This window comes from Euprymna scolopes, chromosome 39 (assembly GCF_053919585.1).
Source record: "Euprymna scolopes isolate OS-2025 chromosome 39, ASM5391958v1, whole genome shotgun sequence".
Taxonomy (NCBI): Eukaryota; Metazoa; Mollusca; class Cephalopoda; order Sepiida; family Sepiolidae; genus Euprymna; species Euprymna scolopes.
Genome location: NC_136520.1, coordinates 3,453,937 through 3,479,753, shown reverse-complemented (window position 1 = coordinate 3,479,753; position 25,817 = coordinate 3,453,937). Strand labels below are relative to the sequence as shown.

At 30.4% G+C, this 25,817-nt stretch overlaps 1 protein-coding gene across 1 annotated transcript in view; it reads left to right on the top strand.

The window, feature by feature from the left end:
• LOC145263613 (transformation/transcription domain-associated protein-like) overlaps positions 1-25,817 on the top strand; it is a 334,985-nt gene that overhangs the window by 212,469 nt on the left and 96,699 nt on the right. The window contains exons 57-62 of the mRNA XM_080120456.1: positions 2,118-2,296; positions 10,358-10,423; positions 19,550-19,692; positions 21,068-21,170; positions 22,745-22,855; positions 24,582-24,764. Coding sequence (XP_079976582.1) covers positions 2,118-2,296; positions 10,358-10,423; positions 19,550-19,692; positions 21,068-21,170; positions 22,745-22,855; positions 24,582-24,764 — 785 coding nt within the window. The remainder of the gene's footprint in view (positions 1-2,117; positions 2,297-10,357; positions 10,424-19,549; positions 19,693-21,067; positions 21,171-22,744; positions 22,856-24,581; positions 24,765-25,817) is intronic.

Below are 25,817 nucleotides of genomic sequence, written 5' to 3'. Positions count from 1 at the left end.
TTGCGCAAACATTAGTCATGGTAAAAAATAATTTTAAGTTTAAAAACACAAGTAAGTCTTCCTTAAACTTATGAGTTATTTCCCTTCATTTCCCTATTTTAGATATTCTATTTAGAAATATAAAGTTCTTTGATTTATTTTTTGGGTCCCCCGACAAAAGGAGGGTGGACCTGTAAATTCCACCTTGTCCGTCCGTCCGTTCGTCTGTCCCTACTTTTCTCAATAACTACGCTTTGGAATTTTTTGAAATTTTGCACAAACATTGAACATATAAGTAAAAAAAATAACAGAATGGATTTTCTAGGAAAACTCTGGTTGGCTCTCCTAGGATAGCCTTTCTTGTTAAAATGGCTAAAATTGACACTTTTGTGCTTATTAAAAAAAAATTTGATGGCTTGGATTTTTATAAAACTTCCTGAAAACTTGTAACTAACTGATTTCTATATAATTTTGTTTGTTTATACTTCGCAATAACTCTTGGGTGTGCCCCGGGGGCTCTTTTAGGACTAATAAAAACACTCCATTTTTTGGGACTATTTTACCATATTTGTCCAAAATTTTATGTTTATGTCTATGTAGCAGTTTTGCATGGTGCTGAACTGAAATTTAAATATGTTAAGGCCTTGGGGGCTTTTGGGGCTAAATAGTGGGGGGTAGCAAATGATAGACTTAGTCTTTTTTTTTTGCATGGTGCAGAATTCAAAGTTACATATGTTAAGGCCTAAAACTGTACCGGTTGTTCATTTTCACCAGGATTGACGTTCTCTGGGTACTTTTGGGGCTAAAGGGGGAGGGGGGCAAATGCTGAACGTAGTCATTTTTTTTTATGTCTCGTTCACTGTGCACTCACGGGGGACCATGCATGCTTCACTTGTTTTTAATTATTGTAACCAACATCAGCTGTGTTTAAAAATGAAAGTAAGTTTTCATTAAACGTTTGAGTGATGAGATTTTATTTCCCTGTTTTAATTATTTTATTTAGAAACAGAAATATGAAGTTCATTTATTTGATTTATTTTTTAATTTCTATTTAATTTTATTAATTAATATCATAATATAGTAATTATTATTATAACCAACATAAGCTGCGTTTAAAAATGGAAGTTTTAATTTGAGTTGTTTCCCTTTTTCGTATGAATTTTTTTTCTCTCCCCAGTTTGAATTTCATAGATCAAATTTTATACTGTTTTATACTTCCAAAAATCACAAAATACGGTCAACTTTCAAGATAATAATAATAATAATAAAATAATAAAAATATTTCTTTCATGAATCGTATGTGACTAAACCCCCACTCTATATCTGTGCCTAAATCAAAACGCGGATTCCATGAACAAAGCTTCTTTCTTAGAACTGCACGCCTGTAGAACTTTGTTCCGTCTGCCTGCTTCCCACCGGACTACAACCTGGATGTCTTCAAGTCCAATGTTAACAAATTCCTAATGAACCGCCCCCTTAAGTAAACACTTCATCAAATCTCCACACTAACGTAATGTACTTGCAATAACCCTTATCCCTGAGTGGCTTCAGGGCCTTGATAAGTGGTGATCACTGTGTAAAAAAAAAAAAAAAAAAAAAAAAAAACCCTCTGCAGAGCAATGTTTTTTATCTGCAATGCCAGTTATGTACAGCTAGTACTTTTATGCAAAAACACTGTTTTAAGTTATTGGATTTTTAATTTTTTTAAATTTAGTTTTTACTTATATGTAAAATTTTTATTTTAAAAAGTTTTATTTTTTTCAAAATTTTAATATTTTAAAATTTTATTAATTACATTTTTAAAATTCGATTTTTTTACTGTATTTTTTTATTTAAAAAAATTTATTTTGTAAAATTTTATTTTTAATTATATCTTTTAAGTTTTAATTTTTTAATTATATTTAAAAGAAATTTAAATTTTATTTAAATTAAATTATAAAATTTTATTTTTAATTAATTTAAAAAATATTTTCTTAAATTTTATTTTAATTGTTTAAATTATTTTTAATTTTATGTTGTATTTAAAAAAAATTGTTTTTATTTTTATTATTTTAAATTTATTTTTAATTCAATTAAAAAAAATTTCTTTATTTTTTTTAATTTTCTTAAATTAAAAAAATTTTTTTTTTAATTTCCAGCCACCAGTGAATTGTTAATTCTTAGCTTGGATCTTGTCAAAAATCGAATCGGAGTTCTCAGCATAGAAATGCGGAAAAGTTTTATTGGAAATATTCTTGTGTGCCTTATTGAGAAAACTCCGGATTCCAAAGTGATGAAGGCCATCACAAAAATGGTCGAAGACTGGGTAAAGACCAAAGTAAGTAATTTTATGTCTATCGTCTATTTACGCCTCCGATACGTTTGTAATCATTTCGTGTTAAGGTATCGTTGGTTGTCTGTGACAAAGGCGATACAACTTTATTCTAAAAATGTTGGTACTTGTATAATTTAATCAAGACATGAAAATATTGAAAAAGGTTATATTGTATGTATCCGTTATGGAATGAAGATCTCCAGGGGAGGGGGGATTCACTTATTTTTATCAAGAAGCTTCTTGTTTTTTATCTATAAAAAAAAAAAAAAAAAAAAAATTTGATACCGCACAAAAAGTTCGATTTTTAAGAAAAGCTAGTATTAAACATGGGAAAGGGAGTGTCAGTGCTTTTAAACTGGGTTATCTCCCCGTCGCATCTCAAAAATTTCAACGTGTTATCATAAAAACATGTTTTTCCACTGTAAATAAAAAAAAAATCTACTCGATCAAATTAAGTGATAGTTTTTTCAGAGATCTTCATTTCAAAACGGATATGTACAATATAACCTTATTGTCGATATTTTAATTTTTTGATGCCTTGATTAAACTGTACAAGTGGCAAAATGTTTTGGTGTATTACGGGTTTCCGGGGATGCAAGTTCCACCCCCAACGTTTTTTTGGTCAGAATCTGCGTGTTTTTTGTCTAGAATTCCTCCTATTTGTAAAAATGAATTTTTAAAAATATCCGTATGATGTATGGGTGCTTGTACACTTAATGAACCATACTATTTTTAAAGCTTTATGATATGTTTTTATTAAATTGTTAGATGAAAGTATAGAATAGTTACAAAACACCCTCTTCTCCCCATGTTAAGAATGGCTTTCTCTAAATATTATTTCAGCACAGTTCAATAAGTGCATAAGTACTGATGTACATACTCGTGACGGCAAAAGCAAATTGTATTCCGAAAATCACTTAAATTGATAAGTAGTTTTATTTTTAGACTAGCGGAGGGTACCCGGCATTGCCCTGGTGTTTGGAGGTGTGTGTGTGTTGGGGGGGGGGGGTTAGATCAAAACAACCCTGTTTTAAAAAAAAAAAACCTGTTGCCCGGATGTTTGGAGGTGTAAAAGAAAAAATGTTTTATTCGGAAGGTAGGATTGAACCCCGAAGCCTTGACGCGAAGGTGGAAACGAAATAGAAAAAAAACCCTGGGAGCTAAACATCTCAGCGGCAAAGGGATGTCTTAAGTTAACATTTATAAAGTGAAATTGACAGGTGCGAAAAAGTTAAGTCGCGTGATGTTTCCCCTGCCCCATCATTCGCTTTTTTTATACTTTTATACTGAAAAGCATAATGAAGTCGTGGCGATCGAAAAATATCTCGAATATAGCGCGTAAAAGTCTGGCAAATTAAAGATAGCTGCAACTCCCATTCTTTAATCGTAGATATTATGATTTAGACAGCATATAAAAAGTTTTAAGGAGTGAGCCAACCGAGAAGCCCGGCGAAAAAAGCCTTTGGCGGACATACAGAAAAATTAACACACACACACTAGCACACATTTTCGCTTTTATATATATATATATATATATATATATATATATATAGATAAGAAAAATTAATTTTATGGGTAGTCGAAAAGTTACTGTCTTGTCTGCAATTTTGAAAACCATTTAAAAATAAACGGAGATAATTAGTTATAGTTAGCTAACGTACTTCCTAACTTTCGGCGTAGCTGCTACCAAAAGCAATGACAAGGCAGATTAGTTCCTTCACTTTTATTGTTCTTTAGTATTTCAATTATGAAGCAATTTATTGAATTAAAATATAAGAAAATGACATGATTGTAAAATATACAATAAAAATTTTAAATTATACAGATAAAAGTAACACTATTAGATTTTGTTTGCACTTTTAATAATAAAATTTTAAAAAAATTTATTTTATTTGAAATTTTATAATAAATATTTCTGAAAATATAAAAATAAAATTATTGAAATAAAAATAACAAAATTTCAAACATCATAAAACAATGAATCCTATACATATTTCCAAAAAATAATTTATAAAACTTTTTTTTATTTGAAATTTTATAAGAAATATGTTAATGAAATTATAAAAATGTTTTTTTTTTTAATTTTAAAAATAAATCTTTTTTATTTGAATTTATATAATAAATGTTTATGAAAATATAAAAATAAAAATTATTGAAATCAAAATAACAAAATTTCAAACATCGTAAAACATATCCAAGACATAATATTCCCAAAATACTTAATATTTTAAAGTGTTTTAAATTTTAAAAAAATTTTTAAGTGCAAAAAACGTTTTCCATAATTCTTAAAAAAAAACATTTAAAAAAATAGAAACTAGTTTTTATAATTCTTGATTAAAATAAGACTAAAAAAACTTTTCAATGATTATTAAATAAAAAACAAAGATCGGAAAAACGTTTAAAAGAAAAGAGAGTAGGTGCACAGTGAGAGAAATGTATGTGAGAGAAAAAAAAGCGAAGAAACTGATTTGCCTTGTCACCACTTCCGGTTGTGCTACACCAGAAGTGAGTAAGTACGTTAGCTGACTATAACCAGATAATTCAACAATATTTAACCTTGCGAGATTTATATCAACAAATTCCCATTAATTACTTAAAAATTGTTTTTCATAAAATAAAACTATTTACGTAATTTTTGTAAATATATTTTCGTTTCATCATGGGTACGTACATCATACAAATTTTTCTTTTATTTCGGCTTTTTTATGATATGGGGGAATTCTGGACAAGAACCAAATCTACTGTTTTTTTTTTTTTTTTATTAGTATATATATATATATATATATATATATAAAATAGACTATTTTCCCCAAAATATTTAATATATTAAAATCTATTAGCCATTGGTCACATTGTGAGATACGGTTAATAACAGGAGGAAGACCTGTTCAGATGCGGATTAACTTTGTATTTTTTTTTTTTTTTTTTCAATTAAGTAAGATGAGATGCCAACTTCGAAAATTTTTAAAAGCTATGAAGTTTAAAATTGTGTAGTTGATGTCAAAATAATTGTAACATTTGAAAAAAAATACAAATATGATGTAATCTTTTTCCCCTGTTAATTTGGTTTTTGCAAATGTGTATATGCATGTGTGTGTATGTATGTGTGTGTATATATATATATATATATATATATATATATATATATATATATATATATATATATACACACATACAAGTGTGTGTATGTATGTGTGTGTATGTATGTATGTATGTATATATATATATATATATATATGTGTGTATATATATATATATATATAATCAAGCACATCTGATAGAACACGACAGTTATTCTTTTTTTCCGATATTTCTGGATATCTTTTCCATTCTCCATTTTATACAACATGTCAGCTGAAATAAAAAAGATTGCTCGGCGAATGGAAAAGATATCGAGAAAAATTTGAAAAAAGAAAAACTCTGTTGTGTTTAATAAGACATGATTGAATAATAACTTGTATATATATATATATATAACAAACTGATATTTGCTAACTTACTAAAGCTTAACTTCATTTTTTTTTTCCATTTAATTTTTTTATGTTTGTAAAAGTTTTTTTTTTGTGGCCTCTTGGGTTGGGAAATGCAGATAAATTTCAGCATTTATTTATTTTTTTCTAGTACCTACTTTGATGCTTGTGTTTCTGCATATAAAAACTATATTTGAATATAATTAACTATTTTTTTCCTCTTTCTCTTGTTTTGACTTGCCTTCCTTTCCCCTCTTCTGACAGTTCTCTCTGAAAACTGTGCCACAAAGGTTAAGATTTTAAATGATTCATGAGGGGTGGGGGTGTTAGATGACGTTTCAGTCATCAAAGAATGACTTCCTGTTGCCTTTCCACATGCACACTAAAACGGCTTTTAATTGTCTTTTCAAAGGCTTACAAGCTGGTAAATTTATCTAGATTTAATTTTTTTTATTTATATATTGTTTTTTTAAATTTTTTGCTATCAACTACTTTGCTCTCCCATGTTTGTATACATTTACAGAATTTACAATTTTGTAGTCAGATATCTTTTGTTAAGAACAGCGAAAGGTATGGCAAAGGTATTATTATTATAAGCTGTTAGCTGTAAAGTCCCTCAAATGGTTATGCGGGATGTTGATTCTTATGGTTATGTATCACAAAACTAATTTATTCATTGTTGATGCCATGTTATGCAAGACTAAAAACAAACGAGTGTTTTTCTTCCGCTGAGAATTCTCATATTTCTCAAAGGATTTTTCGTAGGTCCGTTCACAGATAAAAACTCGAAAACAAGAATTTTTCATTGCTTAGTTTTATTGATGGTATATCGACATGACCATACTCCTGAAATTATTTTTCTATGTATTGGTGGTACTTCACGGTTCCACCAGTAGAGTGGTTTCACAGGACATTCTCTTTAACTCTATTACAATTAGTTTGACATATATATATATATATATATATATATATATATATTTATATATATATATACTAGCAGGCCGCCTGGCATAGACCGGTCGTAAAATACACATAAATATTTATTTATTTATTTATGCAAATTTGGCATTATTATTAGAGCCAATCATTTACTGATTGTTACATTTTATCGAATATGGTAAAATAAAACAAAGAAACTGAGACGTGTGCATGTAAGTATTTTTTTTCTAAACGATTCACTTTTTGTAAATAAAAAAAAAAAATAATTGAGCTGAGATTGAAACCAAAATCTAAAGACAGTAGGTCAATTATGATAACCATTAGGCCAGCTTGCCATGATCTTTAAAAAAGTGTTTTCAAACCTACTTATTAGCAGAAGGATGCTGTCAAGTGAACGATTTGTGCATGCGCAGTCATGAAACAGTTGACAAACAGATAAAAATGTGATAATCCCCAAGTACCAATTTGTACGATTCATGCATGCAAAGTCGCGGCCCTTTTTTTCTGGATGAAACCTGATGAAAACGTTTTCCACATGTGTGAAAACTCTATATACCAAATTTCAAGTGTGTAGATCAAAAATTTGAGTATATAGGTTGAGTTATCCTCACACACACATTCTCACTTTTTTTTTTTTTTTTTATATAATCGGGTTTGCAGGTGATATGAAAAAAATAAGGCATTAAAAATGTTTGTTCTTTTAAAAATTATTACACGAGGAGTCATTTTTATGCAAAAACTGAATTTTTCCCATCAAAACTCAAGAAATGCACGATTAAATATGTGTAAACATTCAACAAGTAAAAAAAAAAAAAAAAAAAGTCAATATGGCTGCCGGTTGCCATTTTTTTTTTTTTTTTTTTTTTTTTTTTTTTACTAAGTAACAGACTTAACCTTGCGATAAAAAAAAGATCAAGTCAAAACGGAACGAATCGAAGAGACTTCGGTGAATTTGTTTAGTTCGTATCTTTATGAATTTATGTGGCACAAATAAATTTGTCAAAATCTTTTGCGGCATCGCGTGTATTTCATGACAATTTAAACTTTTTAAAAAAATTTTTTATGAAATCAATGAAAAAAAAAATGAAATCAATGAAAAAAAAATGAAATCAATGAAAAAATAACATAAAAAATAATTTAAGCAACTTTTAAGCAAGTTTTATTTTTAAGTAAAATTTAGTTTTACTTAAAAAATAAAAATAATTTATGTAGAATAAATGCAAGACTTTAGAATATGGGTGTCGTTCGTTATCTTTGGTCACAAATAATAAAAACAATGTCTTACTCTTACATGAAATCATCTCAGTCACCACAATACCACATTTACTCTAGGGACGGTTTAAGGTTAAGATATATCCAAATGATCAGAATGTCGAATAAATCAATGAAAAAAGAACATGAAAAATAATTTAAACAACTTTTAAACAATTTTTATTTTAAATTTAATTTTTTTTTCTATACTTTAGAATGACAACTAATTTTAGCAACTTTCATATTTACATAAAATTTAGTTTTAATTTAAAATAAAAAATAATTTATGTAAAATAAATGCACGCGATGCAACAAAGGATTTCGACGTGCCCACTCGCTCTCTCCACATAAATTGATAAAGATACAAACTAAACAGATTCACCGATTCACAGATTCACTATATATTATTCCTTAACTGGAATTCATTTTTGAGATGAACATTATATATATATATATATTTATTTTTATTTCGGACTATCATTCTCATCTTTATTAGTTGTTTTTTTTTAATCTTTTTATTGGTTGTTGTTTTTTCACGTTTCGGCCAACTATTCCTCTGGCCTTCATCAGGTGGTAACCACGACGGATAGGAACTTCGAATCTCCTAACTGCCATCCGTAGATGTTGTCATCTCACCACGTTTTTGGCCAAGTAAACCTCCGGCACTCTTTGGGTGGGATTGAAACCGCTATCTTCGGACAATGTCCATCTGGAACTGTAGAGATTCAACGTCTCTATCAACTGCGCCACGGGCCCCGAAGGCCAGAGGAATAGTTGGCCGAAAACGTCGTGAAAAACATCTAATAAAGATGGGAATAATAGTCAGAAACAAAAATAAATTAATATCCTATCAATTTGTTTCGTTTTGACTTGGTTATCAAGGTTGCTTCCTGGTCTACAAAATGGCAAGTGGCAGCCATGTTGATTTTTTTACTCATCGAATGTTTACACAATTTAATTTTGCGTTTCGTTAAAATAAATCAACTTTTTAAGCAAAATGACTTCTCATGTAATAATGTTTAAGATCAGAAACATTTTGAATTCCTGATTTTTTTATTTTTATTTTTTTTTTTTTTTCATATCACCCGCAAACCCGATAAGCGATATTACCCCCAAAATTAGGTAAATTGCTCAAGTAATTTTTTTTTATATAGGAAATTGTAAGTTGATTTTTATTCCTGTAGTTTGAATTATCTCCCCCTTATTAATGAAACAGAGCAAATCAAAACAATGCCTAGCTTTGTCATATAATTTGATTTTCTTAATTTAAAATATCGAATGATTTTTATGTGATTGTTGGAATGTGGCATCTAAATTTCGTGTTGGGTACCTACATCAAAGTTTGTTTTTTTTTTATTTTTCTGCATTTTTGTTTTGAAAATAGATTTAATTCTAAATATGCATAAAAGTAATCCGAAAATAAGAATTTAAAGTTCTGAATTTTTGAGATGAGGATTGTTTATATTGTTTTGATCGGACTATTGTTCTCATCTTGAGTGTTATTTGTGCAACGTTTCAGTTGACATAGCCTTCGACCTTCGTCAGGCATGTTGATTGTCATCTTGGAAAATGAAAGAGAAAGGTTATTGGTTCCATCCATAGAAACCATGGCAAAAAAACAATAAAACAACTCCAAGAATACGAAACCATCCACGGAGCTAGTAACCGTTCGCCTTTTCTAAGATGGTTACAAACATGCCTGATGAAGGTTGAAGGTTGTATCGACTGAAACATTGTACAAATTACACAAGATGAGAACAATGGTCCAATCAAAATAAGTAATACAAAAATAAAAATTGTTTTTGTTTTTTCTAACGTTTAAAAATGCATAAGTGAAAGCTTTTTTATTAAGATGCTCTGTGTAATCCACTGCTACGTATTGCTTTTTCGTGATTGAACGCGAATGATTAAGAAAATACAAACACATTTTTATGATGTACATACCTAGCATGGAGCAAAACTGTCATGTTCCAAAAATCACTTAAAAAAAAAAAAAAAAAAAAACTTTATAAAAAAAATCAAATTTTATGACCAGCTGCCATGTTGTTTAGAATGTGTTAAATTCAAGGGTGGCAACTCTGTTTGACTACTGAGATTTTTTTGTATTAAAAATAAAACTTTTTAGTCATAAGTTTTTATTTATTTATTTTTTTTTAAATGCTCTGTATAGTCCTCTGCTACGCATCACTCTTTCACTTCCATGGTTGAACGAGAATGATTTTCGGAGCCATTGTTTATGAATCATCAATTGCAATCAAAACATTCATTTTTCGTTGAAAAAAAGTTTCATTGATTTCATGTAAACAGCCAGAAAAAAATAAAAAATCTTGGCAAAAATTAAGAACGAAATCTTTTTTTTATTTTTGTTAACAAAATCATTTGAATACTTTTTTATTTTTTTAAGGTGGGGGATTGCTTTCCTATAAAAAAATTATCGAATACCGAGAACCCACCTCCTGACCAGTTACCGGTAAGTCGACATATATAACTGAATGGTTTCTCAATTTTGGGATGAGAAAATTGGGGCGGTGGCATTGGGATTACTGTTTTATTGTTTTGAATAGAAAGGAGTACTTTTGTCAAATTTTCAATTTCCTAGATTTAAGTGTGTGTAGGAGGGGGGTATTTATGAAAACAGAAACTGTTTTACATGCATAAAAAAAATAGACCATATTTAGCTAAGTTTAATTAAAAATAATGACCTTCACCAAACAATATACACAACACAAACTAAACTTTCCTTTTCATCCTAACCTGACCCTATATATTCAACGACCTATATAATCTCTGAATAAAAGGCAGATTATTCATCCTGATAAAAGATTTTCTGATAAAAGTTTTGAAGTAAGAATTAGATCGACCGTCTTGGAGACAAAAATACGGGAAGAAGTTCTTCAAGGATGTATTTTGTTAATCACCCTCTTCAATATGAAAATCAATAATATTGTAGACCAGTGTTTCCCAACCTTTTTTAGATAGTGGCACACCATTTTTTCTTTTCTTTTTTTCCAACATACCTATCACAAAAAAATAAATACTTTCTACTCATAACCCCCCCCCTTTTTTTTACAAGCAAGTTACCAATTATCAAGGTCCGAAGGCTACTCAAGGATAAGGGTTAATGAATGTAAGATGATAGTGTAGTACTTGTTAATGGTGTAGATTGGGTAGAATTTGATTATTTAGGAGACGGCTCAACAAGAACTTGTTTACATTGGACTTGAAGGCTGCCATGCTGTAGTTAGCTGGGAAGCATGCCAGTGAAACAGTGTCCCAAAAGCAGGCAGTTCTAGGAAAGAAGCTTTGTTCATGGAATCTGTTTAGATTTAGGCACAGATACGGGAAATTTTATAATAAAATTAAAAAATCAAAAACATTTTTTATTCACATAAAGCAACATATCCTGTATTCAATATCTGGTCTTGTTTTCATATCGGAAGCAGATCTGAATTATTCAGTTCCAGTGCCGATTCCCAATACCTTGAAAAATTCCTGATATTCCAATCAATCGTCCCATTACTAATATAAACCATAAAAAAAACTTACCAATTAGTTTGCATAGAATGTTTAGATTCCAGAAATTCGGCAATTTTGAATTGAGTATTGTCATCATGATTAAGAAATTAAATAGCTCCTATCTAGTTTCCCTTTGCGCTACACCAGCAATCATTCTGATAAATGGCTCATTATATGTGGATAACGTAATCTGCTATAGATCAAAAAATATTCATGTCTCAGAACGCCAATTACAGATGTGCATAAACAAACTAACACAATGGACTATCGAAATCGGCTTTAAAATTCTCAATCAAAACTAAATGTGTCTGTTTCTGTAATCGAAGAAAGATGTGATATAATCGTACTTTATATTGGAAAGGGACAAAGCTCGAAATAGTTGACCAACATAAATTTCTAGGAATTATTTTTGATAAAAAAAAACTTTCATTCATGCAGCACTTTAAACATTTAAAAAAAAAAAAAAAAGTCACAATTAAGAGTTTTAGCAAACACAGACTGGGGATCAGACGGCACATCATTTCTAAAATTATATAGAGCCGTGATAAGACCCAAAATGGACTATGGAAACTTTATATATGGTTTGATCAGGAAATTTTTAAATTCTGGATCCCGTTCATCAAACAGGAGCAAGACTTGCCTTAGATGCTTTCAAAACTTCTCCTATAGAAAGCTTATGTGTGGAAGCCTATGAACTTCCACTAAAACTAAGACGTGAAAAACTAGACTTACAATATCATCTAAAACTTAAACGGAACCCCCCCCCCCCCAAATTCTGCTTATCAATTCCAACTATACACATTTATTCAAACAAAATGAAAATGCAATCAAACCTTTTAGTCTTTACCTGGAAGAAGTGATGGGACCACTCACAGTGGCTCAATAGACCAGAACAACTTCCATGACAAAAATTTCTCAAAACTTCCATCCAGGTTATAAAACCACCCTGAAGTCATACTAAACCTGACAACATGCACTAAATCCAAAACTCACCTTTCGAACTATAGAGAAAAAGTAAACATTTTGGATTTTTACCCAAATTGACTTGTATATGCGCAGATGATTCCAAAGACCAAAACTACTAGTATTTAAGATAATACTATTTGACAGAAAAGATTACCAAAGAACTCTTCAATCTTTAGAAAACAGAAATTACAGAAATTTTAACTCTCGATATCATCAACCTAAATTGCAAGAAATCTATAAAATTCATGGACTCCTTATCAAATCATAAAAAAAAAAAAAATTTTTTTTTTTAATCCATTATTGATCAAACTACTACAAAGAATTCATTTTATTTCACAGCATAACCCCCCCCCTTTTTTTTTTTTGCTTGCATTTTCAACTCAAACAAGGCATAGTGCCACTTTGATGTTGGGGGCTACTATCTGTGACATTTATAGGAGTAATATGCAGTTCAGAAGAAACTATTAAAGTAGAAGGCTTTCTAGCATCTGGGGATCTCTATTGAATAGGGGTGGGATGTTGCTGCTTGTCTGGTTTGTCTGGGGTATTTGTATTGAGGGGGGTACAAGGACTTGAAGTTCGTCAGAGCATCCACCATTAAAATACTTGTAAAACACAGAGGCTGCAACATTTCATCGATAGGAAAGAGGCTGAAGCCTAGCCGACAGTTCGAACCAGTTAGGTTGGCAACTCTTTTGAACCCTGTCCAGGAGTGAGACAAGTAGCAGATGCACCAGCCCAAATGTGACGACAGTACTCCATACATGGGCGAATGGTGGCCCTGTAGAGATACAGGATACTTGCAGATGCAAGTAACTTTCTAGCATAGTAGAGAGAGCCCACCTTCCTTGCAGCAGTGATAGTAATGCCCTCAATGTAGTTCTAGTCACTGCGGCTTCAGCGGGAATGAAAGAGTTGACACGGCTGAAAAAAAAAGACATTAAAACTTGAAATATGTGATATAAAGGTCCCACACACTGATTATGAACCTTTAGTAAATTAATTTATTTTGAAGAAATGGTAAGAAACCTGGAACAATTGCCAAAACAAACTATTTAAAATCGAACCTATACTTAAGACAAAAAAATTCTAGGAAAGTAATAGTCCTATCATGTATTCAGATAGGACATGTATAGTCGGCTAACATATTTCCTAACTTCCACTACTGCTACTAAAACATCAAACATGGTTTCCACACTGAATTTTATTGTAGGAAAAATTTTGTTTTTTCTGGATATTTTTTTGGTTATTCTTTTATATTCTGCCTAAGTAACGCTGGAACACTGGTTCTTATTGATTATATATATATATATATATATACACACATACACACACATTACTTAATATATATATATATATATATATATTAAGTAATGTGATTGATAATTTAAAATTTAAAAATCAAATTATAATTAAATTAAAAATCCGTTTCATAAGAAGGAACAACAACAAAATCAATTATTTGTACGATCGTTTCGGAAAACAGTGTTTTTATTGTGGTAGACATGAAGTTACGGACAATAATTATTACATATAGTTTTTTAATAAGCAAGATCTCCTCGTCAGCAAATTTTGAAGGGTTTTTATTAAATTTTTTTATTTAATTTATTTATGGTGTCTTTTAAATTAAATAAAAACCCTTCAAAACCGAATATATATAGTAATGATTTAAAAAAAAAAAAAAAAAAAAAAAAAAGACTCGTGCCCCATCACTCAGAATTGAAACCAAAACATTTAGCTTACAATTTTTTTTTCCTCTGACGTTAATGCTTGACCCATGTTGCAAGGCTAAAAATTAAAACGTGAACCAATAGCTATTACGTTATGCGTGCATATTCATAATGCCGTTGTTCGATCTTCGTTAGGCAAATTTAATTTTTTTTAATTTTCACAATTTTGCACTGATTTTCCAAATATAAAGTTTTTGCATGGATTTGAATACCTTTATATATGAAGTTTCATGTCTATAGACCAAAAACCGAGGGAGGAGTTTGGTAGGCAAAAATTTTAAAACATATATATACGCATACATAAACATATATAGAAAGAGCTTTGTGTTTGCTATAAACTTTTTACATAAATATTACACGTGTATAAATCATGTAGAATATCTGCATGAATATAATTACACGTAAAAGTTAACTAAAGATGATCATCCCATTAGAAAAACGAAAAAACTAATCGGGAATTAATTAAAATGAATGTTTAAAAGAATATGCAAGTTAGCTAGATCTTTTACTAGTGAATGCAATTCCACAGCCCGTATTTACAAAGTTGTATTTTCTTAAATGGTAAAAAGGGTTTTTAATATGAATATCAATATTGTTCATATTTCTTATAATTGTTTTTATTTTTTAAATATTGTAAATCACAAACAATCGATCTTAAATTCCAAAAACACATTCAGAACCACATTCCAAACTTGACCTATATTTTATCAATCCACTTTTGTAACAAAAATTGTCAGTCGTCACACTGCCAGTTACACCCCCTTCACTTTCGTTACGTTTAGCATAAAGTAGTGATGGGATAATTCCAAAACGTTTCCCCAATTCCAATACAATTACCGATTCTGATTCCTATTTTTAAATCTCAAAATCCATAGCTATCGTATTAATTTTAAATTATTGTAAAACTGCATGAAGCACGTGCACATATTTTTGCAATTGTAATACGTTTGGGTTGATCGTAGATTTTAGTTTTACTGGAACTTTAAAATCAAGGAATGTTCATTGTTTTATCAGTGTTACAAGCAATAATTAAGTTTTAAACAAAAGAATCGTTTTTTTTTTTGCCATCAGAAAATGGATACAAATTTTTCCAATTCAAATCTATATATCCATAAAAATGAAATTGTGTGTGTGTACATTTCCCTACCAAACTACTCTGTCAATTTTCAGTCTACAGACTCGAGATTTGACATAAGGGGTATTGAGATTTTTGAAAATCTTCTTAAATCAGTTTTCAGCCAGAAATTTGGCTTTCAACGGGTCGAATTTGACCTTTGAAAACTCTACCAAACTCCTCCACTAATTTTGGGTCTAAACGTGAAATTTTCGATGTAGGTTACTTGGACATAGATCAAACTTTTTAATTTGAATTGAGCCAAAAACAAATGTTATGGGGTCAAAATTGAGGTAAAAGTTAAATTTCTCTACCAAATTACTCAGCCATTTTTTGGTCTAAACATTTAAAATTTTACATATAGTGTATTCAGACATAGGGTAAGCTTTTTAATAAGTTTTTGACAGAGGAATTGGCTGCCAGGGGGTTAAAGTTCAAAAGATTTGACTTTTGCAGTCTCTTCTGGGTTTAAACATTTGAAATTTTACATAAAGAGTATTCAGACACGCACAAGCTTTTTAATCAGTTTTTGAATCAGTTGCGGGTGTCGAAAGATTTTGGCAGACATACAAATACACACACACACACACACACACACACACACATTTTGCCTTTTATATATTAGACTAGCAGGGCTACCCTGTGTTTCCTGGGTGTTTGTCGGTGTAAAAGAAAAAAAAAACTTTTGGTAGGGAGGTAGGCTACAAAACTGAAGCCTTGAAGTGATGTCAGAAAAGAAAGCCTGATGACTTGTCATAACGCTACGAGGGCAGAGAAGTGAGAATGGTTGAAATTAATTAAAAAAAGGTTAAACGAACGTCAACGTGTGCTTTTCTAGGTCAAACATCACGCCATAGAGAAATGAAATCGCAGTGTGAATTTTGTAACATAAAAGTTGCTCAGATAAAAGATAAAGACGACGTTTGTTTGCAAATCGTAGATATTATAATCTAGGGAGCATATAAAAAGTTCTAGGAAACGGTGACCCCCCCCCCTTCCCGAAAAAAAAGTTTTTGGCGGACCTACACAAAAAAATGCACCCACACACATTTTCGCTTTTATACAATAGACGCTGTACTTACAAGTTGCAGGAGATTACGTCCGAAAAATTCCGTAATGTTTCCAACGGGAGATAATTCTGAATTCAGAAATTATGAATGTCAGTGAATTTTTAAATATAATTCTAATTGTATTTTAGTTTATTAAAAAAAATTGTTAAAAAAGTATTAAAAATTTATAAAAAAAGGTATAAAAAAAATTATTAAAAAGTATTAAAAATATTATTAAAAAAGTATTAAGAAAATTTTAAAAAGTATTAAAAATTTATTAAAAAAGTATTAAATTATTTAAAAAAAAAAATGTATAAAAAAAATTATTAAAATTATGAAACAATGAGCAAAACATTTAACTCAAGATTTTTTTTTTTTTTTTTTTTTGACTCCCGTTTACTCCTAACAAGACATATCGCCACTTGGACGTAAGGGCTACTATTTGGAAAGATTAACAAAATGTTGGTTTACATTCTGCATATCAGTACAGCCGGGAAAACAGGTAGCAGAAAGGGAATTCCAATGTCTAGCTGTTCAACGAAAGAAAGAAAGCTTTCTGGCATTTAGGCACATTAGCAGTGAAGGGGTGTGATTTTGTTGCTAAGTGGGTTTGTCGGGGATATGTACGTTGATGGTACACAAGTGTAACGAGTTCCTCAGAACACATTCCATTAAAATATCTGTAAAACAGCGCAGCAATGGGACAGGGGTTGAAGCTTAGTTGACAAAGTGGGACGTATTAGATTGAAAACTGTTTTTTGGATCCTATCCAAGAGGGAGAGGCTCGTGGTAAATGCACCAGCCCAGATGTGAGTAGTTTTCTAGCTCGATAGAGGGAACCCACCTTCTTTGCAGCAGCCTTTGCAAAGTCCTCAATGTATTTGTTCCAGTTTATATTGCCTGTTAATGTTAGGCCGAGGAGTTTTAAGGAAGAAGGTAGGATGTTATTTGTCATGGATATCGGTGGTTGGAGAGGCGTCTTGTAATTAAGAAAGAGCAGCTTAGTCTTGCTAGCATTAAATGTTACCATCCATTTGCGGCCCTTAGGATTGGAATCGCTAAAAGGCAGAACAATAAAACAATCAAAATTTCAAATCGAAGTTAAAAAGTAAATGAACAATTAGATTCTGATCAAGGAATGTGGGGTGATGTAAATATAAGTCAAAACAAAGAGAGAAGTGAGATAAAAACAAACTTCTGCCATTACTGACACACACCACATCATACTAACTCTTACCCGTTGCCCAAACTCACTTGCTTAGTTCGAGCCTGCCTGCCTGCCTGCCCATTACCACATTTTTTTTTTTTTTGCTCAACACACACCTCCAAACCTTCTTTATGGATGCACTCTGATTCTTTCCATTTTGTTTTGTTTTTACTTGCATTAAAAAAAAAAAAAACAAAGAAAACTTTGAACATTCTTTTCACACAAAAACTAATTTTTAACAATTTAACGTTTGATTACAAAAACCATGGTTATCAGTGTTTTTTAAAAGTGCGAACCGTAAAATATATAGACAACAATATTTGCACACACTTAAAAAGCAAACTAATACCATTTTCATATCAATAGCATATTTGTAAGAATTCATGTCTAAGGATTTTAGGCAAAGGGGGGTTAGAGTTATTATTGAACATTTTTTTTTTTTTCACACAAAAACTGATTTTTAACAGAATTTAACACTTATGTTATTAGTTGGACTAAGTGTTATTTTCACATTTCAATTGAGGTAACCTCCATCCAACCTTCTTCAGGTGAGTCTAATCGAAATCAAATCTTTGTCAAACTCAAAACCTTTTATTCACGGTAAATAAAAGGTTTTGAGTTTCTCTTCCATTTTTCTGATTTGAATCATGTCAAATCACACTTTATTTCCTTTTCACGGATTGATTGTTGCTATTTCTTCTGATGAGTTAAGGGCAAAATAGATTCACTGATTAATATAATAATTAAGTGATTGATTTTGCGCTACGAAACAAATACTGTCAAGAATTGTAAATATCAACTGAATTAAAGGAATAAATTATAAGATGGTCAACATCATGAACTTTGGAATATAGACTTTTGTAATTCATTCGTTTTATATATATATATATATATATATATATATATATATATATACTAGCAAAAGTACCCATCGTTGACTGGGTTCAAAAACAACCTACACAAAATGGACTCTGATTTATGAAAGTGTGATAGGTTATGAAAAGGAAGGGTTGTAAAGAGATAGCTTCGAATTTAGGGGTATCAAAACCAAAGCAAAATATGATGAAAGTAAAAATAAAATAGATAAACCCCATAATTTATTATACTATACCTGTTCACACTGAAACACTTATCACAATATTCTGTGGATCTATATTAAAAAACCTTGTTAAACTTTGTGATATATTTCCATTCTATGGAGGTCAGGCGCGAACAAACACCCCATAATTTTATTATACCATATTTGTTCAAACTGAAACATAATTATCAAAGTATACTTGCGCAGATAGATATGAAAAGTCTTTATTAAAGTTTGTGCCTATTTCCATTCTATGGAGGCCAGGCGCGAACGCAGACCCCACAATTTTATTATACCATCCCTATTTAAGTTAAAACATACTTATCAAAGTATTATGTACATCTATATCAAAAACACTTGCAAACGTTTTTTTTAAAAATTTTTATTTCCATACTTTGTGGACCAGGCGCGAACACAGACCCCACAATTTTAATGAACCACTGTTCTGCCAGATCAAACATACCCATTCCTGTGTCTCGATACATCTTCTATCATTATATGTAATTAGTTTTTTAAAATAGTCAACCATATAGGAGCCTATTCGTGACCAGACACACACACATTCAGCTTTATATTATATATATATATATATGCTTTTAAGTGTCTTGCTTTGTTTGGAGTGATTCCCATAAAAATTTAAAAATGCCAGCTTTTATAACTGTAACAGCATTTATCTAGGGTTGAATCCGCTGCAAATTAAGGCAGTGCATGCTTACAAATCCGCCAATGACTCCTCTGTTTAAGCACCAAACACTAATACGCATATCTTGGATATTAGCTCCACACCTGCCTTCACTGTTCCAATCCAAATATTAAATGGGCCGCTTCTGTGCTTTCTTCAGCCGACAATTGCGATTGCGGCTACCAACTTGCAGATGAATGTCAGTTTCTGTAATATTACAAAATGTATTTTTTCTGCATTTTCTTTGCCCTCAGGATCCAGTTGCCATAAACCAATCGCCGTCCATTCGTGAAAAGGCCATACTTCTGTGTAAACTGATGCATCACGTTGAGAGGAGGTTCCCCGATGATATAGAATTGAATGCCCAGTTCCTTGAGCTTGTCAACTACATTTACAGGTATTTATTTTGCTTAATTTTCTTTTTTTCCTCATTCCATTTTTTACTCTTTCTTGTTAGTTTTTTTTAAGCTAAAGGATTATTTAAAAAATGCAGTAAAATCTCTTATGTCACAGAACAAAGATGCCATTGTCCAAAAATTATGTAAATTGATCAAGTAGGTTTTTTTTTTTTTTTTTTTTTTTTTTTTAAGGAAATCAAATTTTATGATGAGCTGGATGCAATCGAATAGGTGTTAGGTTAATCAATAACTTAAGTTAATTGTGAGGTAAATGAAAAAAAAATAATTGACTTTTCTTCCTTTAAATGACTTCATACTGGAAGTTATATCAAAGATGACAAATTAAAACAAATTAACAATGTAACATTTTTTAGCCTTTCTGTTTATGTTACATATTTACAACATAAAGTGAAAGGACACATCACATACGTGCCTTTGTAAGTACGCAGTCAAAGAGGAAGTATTTATTTGCTTCCCCACCAAAGCAAATTAGGCACAAGGCCATTTTTAATGTGGGGTAAAAAAACCAGCTCCCCTAAAAGTAGGCAAAAAGGGGACACTCTGGTTACCAAAAATAATAATTGTCCCAGTATAGAGGGTTTTCCCTCCATTGACTGGTACAAATTACCTTAAGTGCATCATCTGCACAACAGATACTACACTTTGATCCCGGCCCGAATGCCAAGAACAACAGAAAAAAGGCAAGCTTCTTTTCTATTCAAAGAGGAGATAACTCCAAGTGACCCAATCCTAAAAACACACTCATGTCTTAACAAACAGAGGCAACTTTAAGTTGCTTATAACGCTGTTAAATAAGAGCCAAATGGAGACAACTCTTCAGTATTTAAAGACCCAGCAACATTGATAAATTTCCAATAATAGGTATTATTTTTTCAAGGGCAGACAACTTTGTTCTACTAACAAAACTATTTCTATTTCGCCACATCAATGCCTGCCAAAAACTGTAATCTCTTAAAATCATAAAATTTGATTTTCTTCAATAAAAAAAAATACTTGATCAATTTACTTGATTTTCGGAATATAACCTCTTCGTTCCATGATGAGTACTAAGATCATTAAGATTTTTTTTTTTTTTAAATAAATGAAATTCTAAATATTCATCATATATAATTTTTTTATTCATGAATTAATAGAATGCATATAATGTTAGTTTCATTCTTTTTACATTTGAATTGAATGATGTCTGATGTGGGAGAAAGTGGATTCTTATTTTTTGATTTGAAGAGTTCTAATAAAGGGAGATAACTTAGTCAAAATTTTCTATTAAAATCTTTTTTTTTCTTTGTTTTTATTGCTGTTAAATCATTGAAAAAAGATTCAAATGTAAAAAAAAAATCTTTATTTTTCTTGTAGAGATGAAAGCCTAACAGGAAGTGAACTTACCTGCAAGTTGGAACCAGCTTTCCTTGCTGGATTACGATGCAATCAATATCACATCCGACAAAAATTTGTGGAGGTAAAAAAAATATATATATATATATTTCAAATAATTTTCAGTTTCAATCACACTTAAAGCAGTTCAGCACTTATAACAACTGAAAGAACACATTTTGGCTCTATACCGGTTTCTTTTATTTATGTAAAAAAAAAAAAAAAGTCTTTTAATTTGAATATGATTCTATGAGCAATGTTTCTGCTGTTTTCTGATCAGGAATCGATCCATCTAACACTTATCATGTGCTAGTTTTTGATTTTTAAGTTCCTTACATCAAGTGGCTTTGTCTTATCTAGAGCAAATTTTCATTAAAAAAATCATTTGTTTCAATGGTTCAGAAGTTGTAGAGAGAAAAAGGGAGGTATTATCAAGACATTTCTAAAACAATAGTTTAAAATATGAGATGATACGTTTAAAAAAATAACAATATAGTGTATTAGAGAAAAACAAAATAAAAAAAAACGGGATACACTAAAATACCGATATGTATGATATCACCTAGAGACTGATCACGTTTAAACCTAAATATATGCTTGCAGAAGTAAGGCTTCTTCAAGCAAAAGTGAATACTCTCCAAGATCTTTGGATGATAGTGAATGAGTCAATGCTAAAGTTTGTGGCACATGCCGGGGTTTTAAGCAAATGTTCAGCTATAAAAGACTCTAAGGACATCTGATTTCGCTAGGTATGTGCTGGTGGACTCTACTATCAAGTCTTCGTCCGACCCACATAGTCAGCACTGCAACTACATTTAAACTTATGAATTACATTATTATGGTGGTGGGGGATAGAACGTCTTTGCGACTGGATACCATTAAGTTTCGTAAAATATATTTTTATAAAATTCACCTGTTACCCCTTTTTAAAAGATGGGACCATCTGATCGTTGAAGACAAGATTAAAGCAAATAGGAAGGATACCCGAACGATTGACAATTTTATAATTATATAGATATCTTATTTTGAATGTTTACTTAAAAAAAAAAAAAAAAATAAACACATGTAATAACAGCTTATACTGAATCACTTTCCCTCAAATAAGATTCTACTTTTTTTTTTCCTTTTTTTTTCTCCCCCTTTTTTCTTCTCCTTTTTACCCCCTTTTTTCTTCCCTTTTTTCCTTTTTCCTTCCCTTTTTTCCCCTTTTTTCTTTTTTCCTTCCCTTTTTTCCCCTTTTTTACCCCTTTTTTCCTTTTTTTTCTTTTCCTTGTTTTCCTTTTTTTTCTTTCTCCTTTTTTTCCTTTTTTCCTTTTTTCTCCTTTTTTCTTTTTTTTTTATTTTTTTCCTTTTTATTTTTTCCTTTTTTTCCTTTCCTTTTTTTCCCTTTTTTTTCCCTTTTTTTCTCCTTTTTTCCTTTTTTCTCCTTTTTTTCCTTTTTTTCTCCCTTTTTTCTCCTTTTTTTTCCCTTTTTTCCTTTTTCCTTTTTTTCCTTTTTTTCCTTTTTTTTTAAGACTTATGTGAAAACCTCGAAAAACATGACATTATTTTAGAATTTAGTTAAAGTTAAGGAAAAGTTACATGTATAAATTTTCTGTAAAATGATCCTCATTTACTGTCCATTGGAAATTTTAAATTTGAATCTGTTCTCTCGTGCAGGTGTTTGATAAAAGTGTGCGTAAACGTTTATTCGATCGATTGCTCTACATCTGCTGTTCGCAAAACTGGGAACACATGCAAGGCCACTATTGGATTAAACAATGTATTGAGGTAACGTCCAAATTGTTTTCAACTTTTTTTTTTTTTGTGTGTGTTTTTGTTAAGTGGTGAAATAAAAAATGAACAAAATTATACAGATAAAAAGATGAACAAAATTATACAGATAAAAAAATGAACAAAATTATACAGCTAAAAAAAATGAACAAAATTATACAGCTAAAAAAAATGAACAAAATTATACAGCTAAAAAAAATGAACAAAATTATACAGCTAAAAAAATGAACAAAATTATACAGCTAAAAAAAATGAACAAAATTATACAGCTAAAAAAAAATGAACAAAATTATACAGCTAAAAAAAATGAACAAAATTATACAGCTAAAAAAAATGAACAAAATTATACAGCTAAAAAAAAGTTTTTATTTGCACTAATAACCAAATTAAAAAAAAAAAAGAATTATTTTCTTTCAAAAGTTATAAGAAATATGCTTATGAAATTATAAACAGGTCAGGAAAACATAAGGAGTACAGGGGAGAGATAGGCATGAGAGAAAAACTAGGAAGTATGTTAGCTGACTACTACCAATATTTTTGTTTCCTCACGGATATGTACATCTTACAGATTTTTCTTTATTTTTATTTTTTTATTGAAAAAACCGTGAGAGACATCTAAATATTAATTTACTTGTGCATACGTCCAGTGTCACAAAAAATATCATTGCAACCATTAATTGGGAAATGAATTACCTCCCTTTATAGTCGCTCTTTATCAGTTAAAAATCATTAAAACCCTTTTCTCTCCCCAAAATTTTCAAAACAAAAGAACTTGGCTGTCTGTTTACAGTTTCGAATTGGCTTTTTTATTTTATAATTTAATGATTAAAATTTTATTTTATAATTTTATGATTTAAAAAAAAAGTCATGTTGAGAGAAGACTAAGTTTTATCAAAGTTTCTTTTTAAAATCAAAAAAAAATTTTTATCATTTATAGTTTCTTTTTAAAATTAAAAAAAAAATTTATCATTTATAGTTTCTTTTTAAAATTGAAAAAAAAATTATCGTTTCTTTTTAAAATTGAAATAAAAAAATTTATCATAGTTTCTTTTTAAAATTGAAAAAAAAATTATCAGTTTCTTTTTAAAATTAAAAAAAAAATGTGCAACTGAATTGTCATCTGTTCCTTTATTATTTATGAATGTAATGGTTTAATATTACATATTAATGTGTACGTAATCGCGTTCTACAGTTAAATAACGTAATGGTTAATGGCATAAACGTAATAAATTTTTATGTGCCATCTGTTTTTGTCAACCTACGGTAGTTTCATCCAGGGGGGGGGGTGCACCTCTTTTATTATATACAAGATATAAAAAAAATTATTCGGAAAAAAAAAACAAAAACACGTGTGGTGAATTTTCATTGAAAAAAAAAATTCTAAATTTTTTTTTTCAATCCTTTTTAGCTTTAAAAAAAAGAATTTTCATTGCAAAAATAATTCTATTTTTTTTTTTTTTTTTCAATTCTTTTAAAAAGAATTTGCTTAAAAATTATTTTAAATTTGTTGTAATTTGTTTTCTTTTATTTTTTATTCATTCTATTTAATGTGTTTTAAGAAATTTTTCGATCACCGTGGAATTTCCACAGGTTCTGCTAATTGTTTTATTGTAATTTACCAATTGTTATTGTTGCTGCACCTAATGTCTATAGGCACTGCAATGTCATCCCATACATTTTTCCTACTCGTTAACGATGAATGATATTGTGTTTTATTTTACAGTTGCTCCTTTCCGTGGCCGTTGTGAACCAGAACATTCAAAGCTCATCTCAGATGAACCTCCTTCCTTCTGTCTGCTCCGTGATTAATATGGCCGACAGCCAGGAACGCGCTGCTTTCTCGACCATTCTCAAAATGAAAGAAGAGGCCATGGACGTAGAATCGGTTGATGGAAATAAGGATGAAGTAAGTCTTTGGTTTAAATATACTTATAATCTCCACTTATATGTTAAAGGCACTTTGTGTTGGTGTTCGTTTCCTATGGACTCCTAAAAGGCTGGGCTGATTCTTTTTAGTCTCCCAACAAAGGAGGGATTGGGCCTAGTAATTCACTCGTTTGTCTGTCTGTTTGCACTTTCTTAATAACTACGCTTCAGATTTTAAAAAGAAATTTTGTACAAACATTAATCATGTTGAAAGTAAAATTTTGCCAGAATGGATTTTCCAGAATAACCCTGGTTGCCCCACCTAGAGGACATTATAGGCGTAAAATTGCCCCCAAATCATTCATCTCTTCATTTGTTTCTCAATAACCACACTTTGAATTTTTGGGAAATTTTGCACAAATATTAGTTATAGTGAATAATTTTTAACACGTGAAGGGAAACCCCCGCATGCTCAGCTTTTTATTTATTTATTTATTTTTTTTAAATTTATGGACCTGGGAGTGTTCTTAAATAGGTTTTCTAGCGGAATATCTCTGATGAATATTAATAATCGAAGATTATTGAATCATTAAAGAATGAACAGTTTTATTTTGATAAAAGTTAAAACTCTTACACAACATTACAAGTGCATTTAAGTTTTATCACTGCACAAGCAGAAGGGCCTGGCATATAAAGTCAACAGTAGGGTTTTTTTTTGATAAGATGACCCCATTGAAAATGAATATTTCCATTTAAAGCACGATTGAGTCCTTGTACTGACTTTTGCATTTTAAGTGACTAAATTGAGCTCCAATCTCTGGTCCCCCCCTCGCCAATCCTTTACGAAAAACACCCGTCTAGCTGAAGCCACTGTCAAAAATTTTCCCCACTCTCTATCTGTGCCTAAATCAAAACGTAGATTCCATGAACACAGCTTCTTTCTTAGAACAGCATGCCAGTGGAACTCTGTTCCGTCTGCCTGTTTCCCACCTGACTACAACTTGGATGTCTTCAAATCCAGTGTAAACAAATTCCTGATGAACCGCCCCCTTAAGTAGACACTTTATGAAATCTCAACACTAACGTACAACGT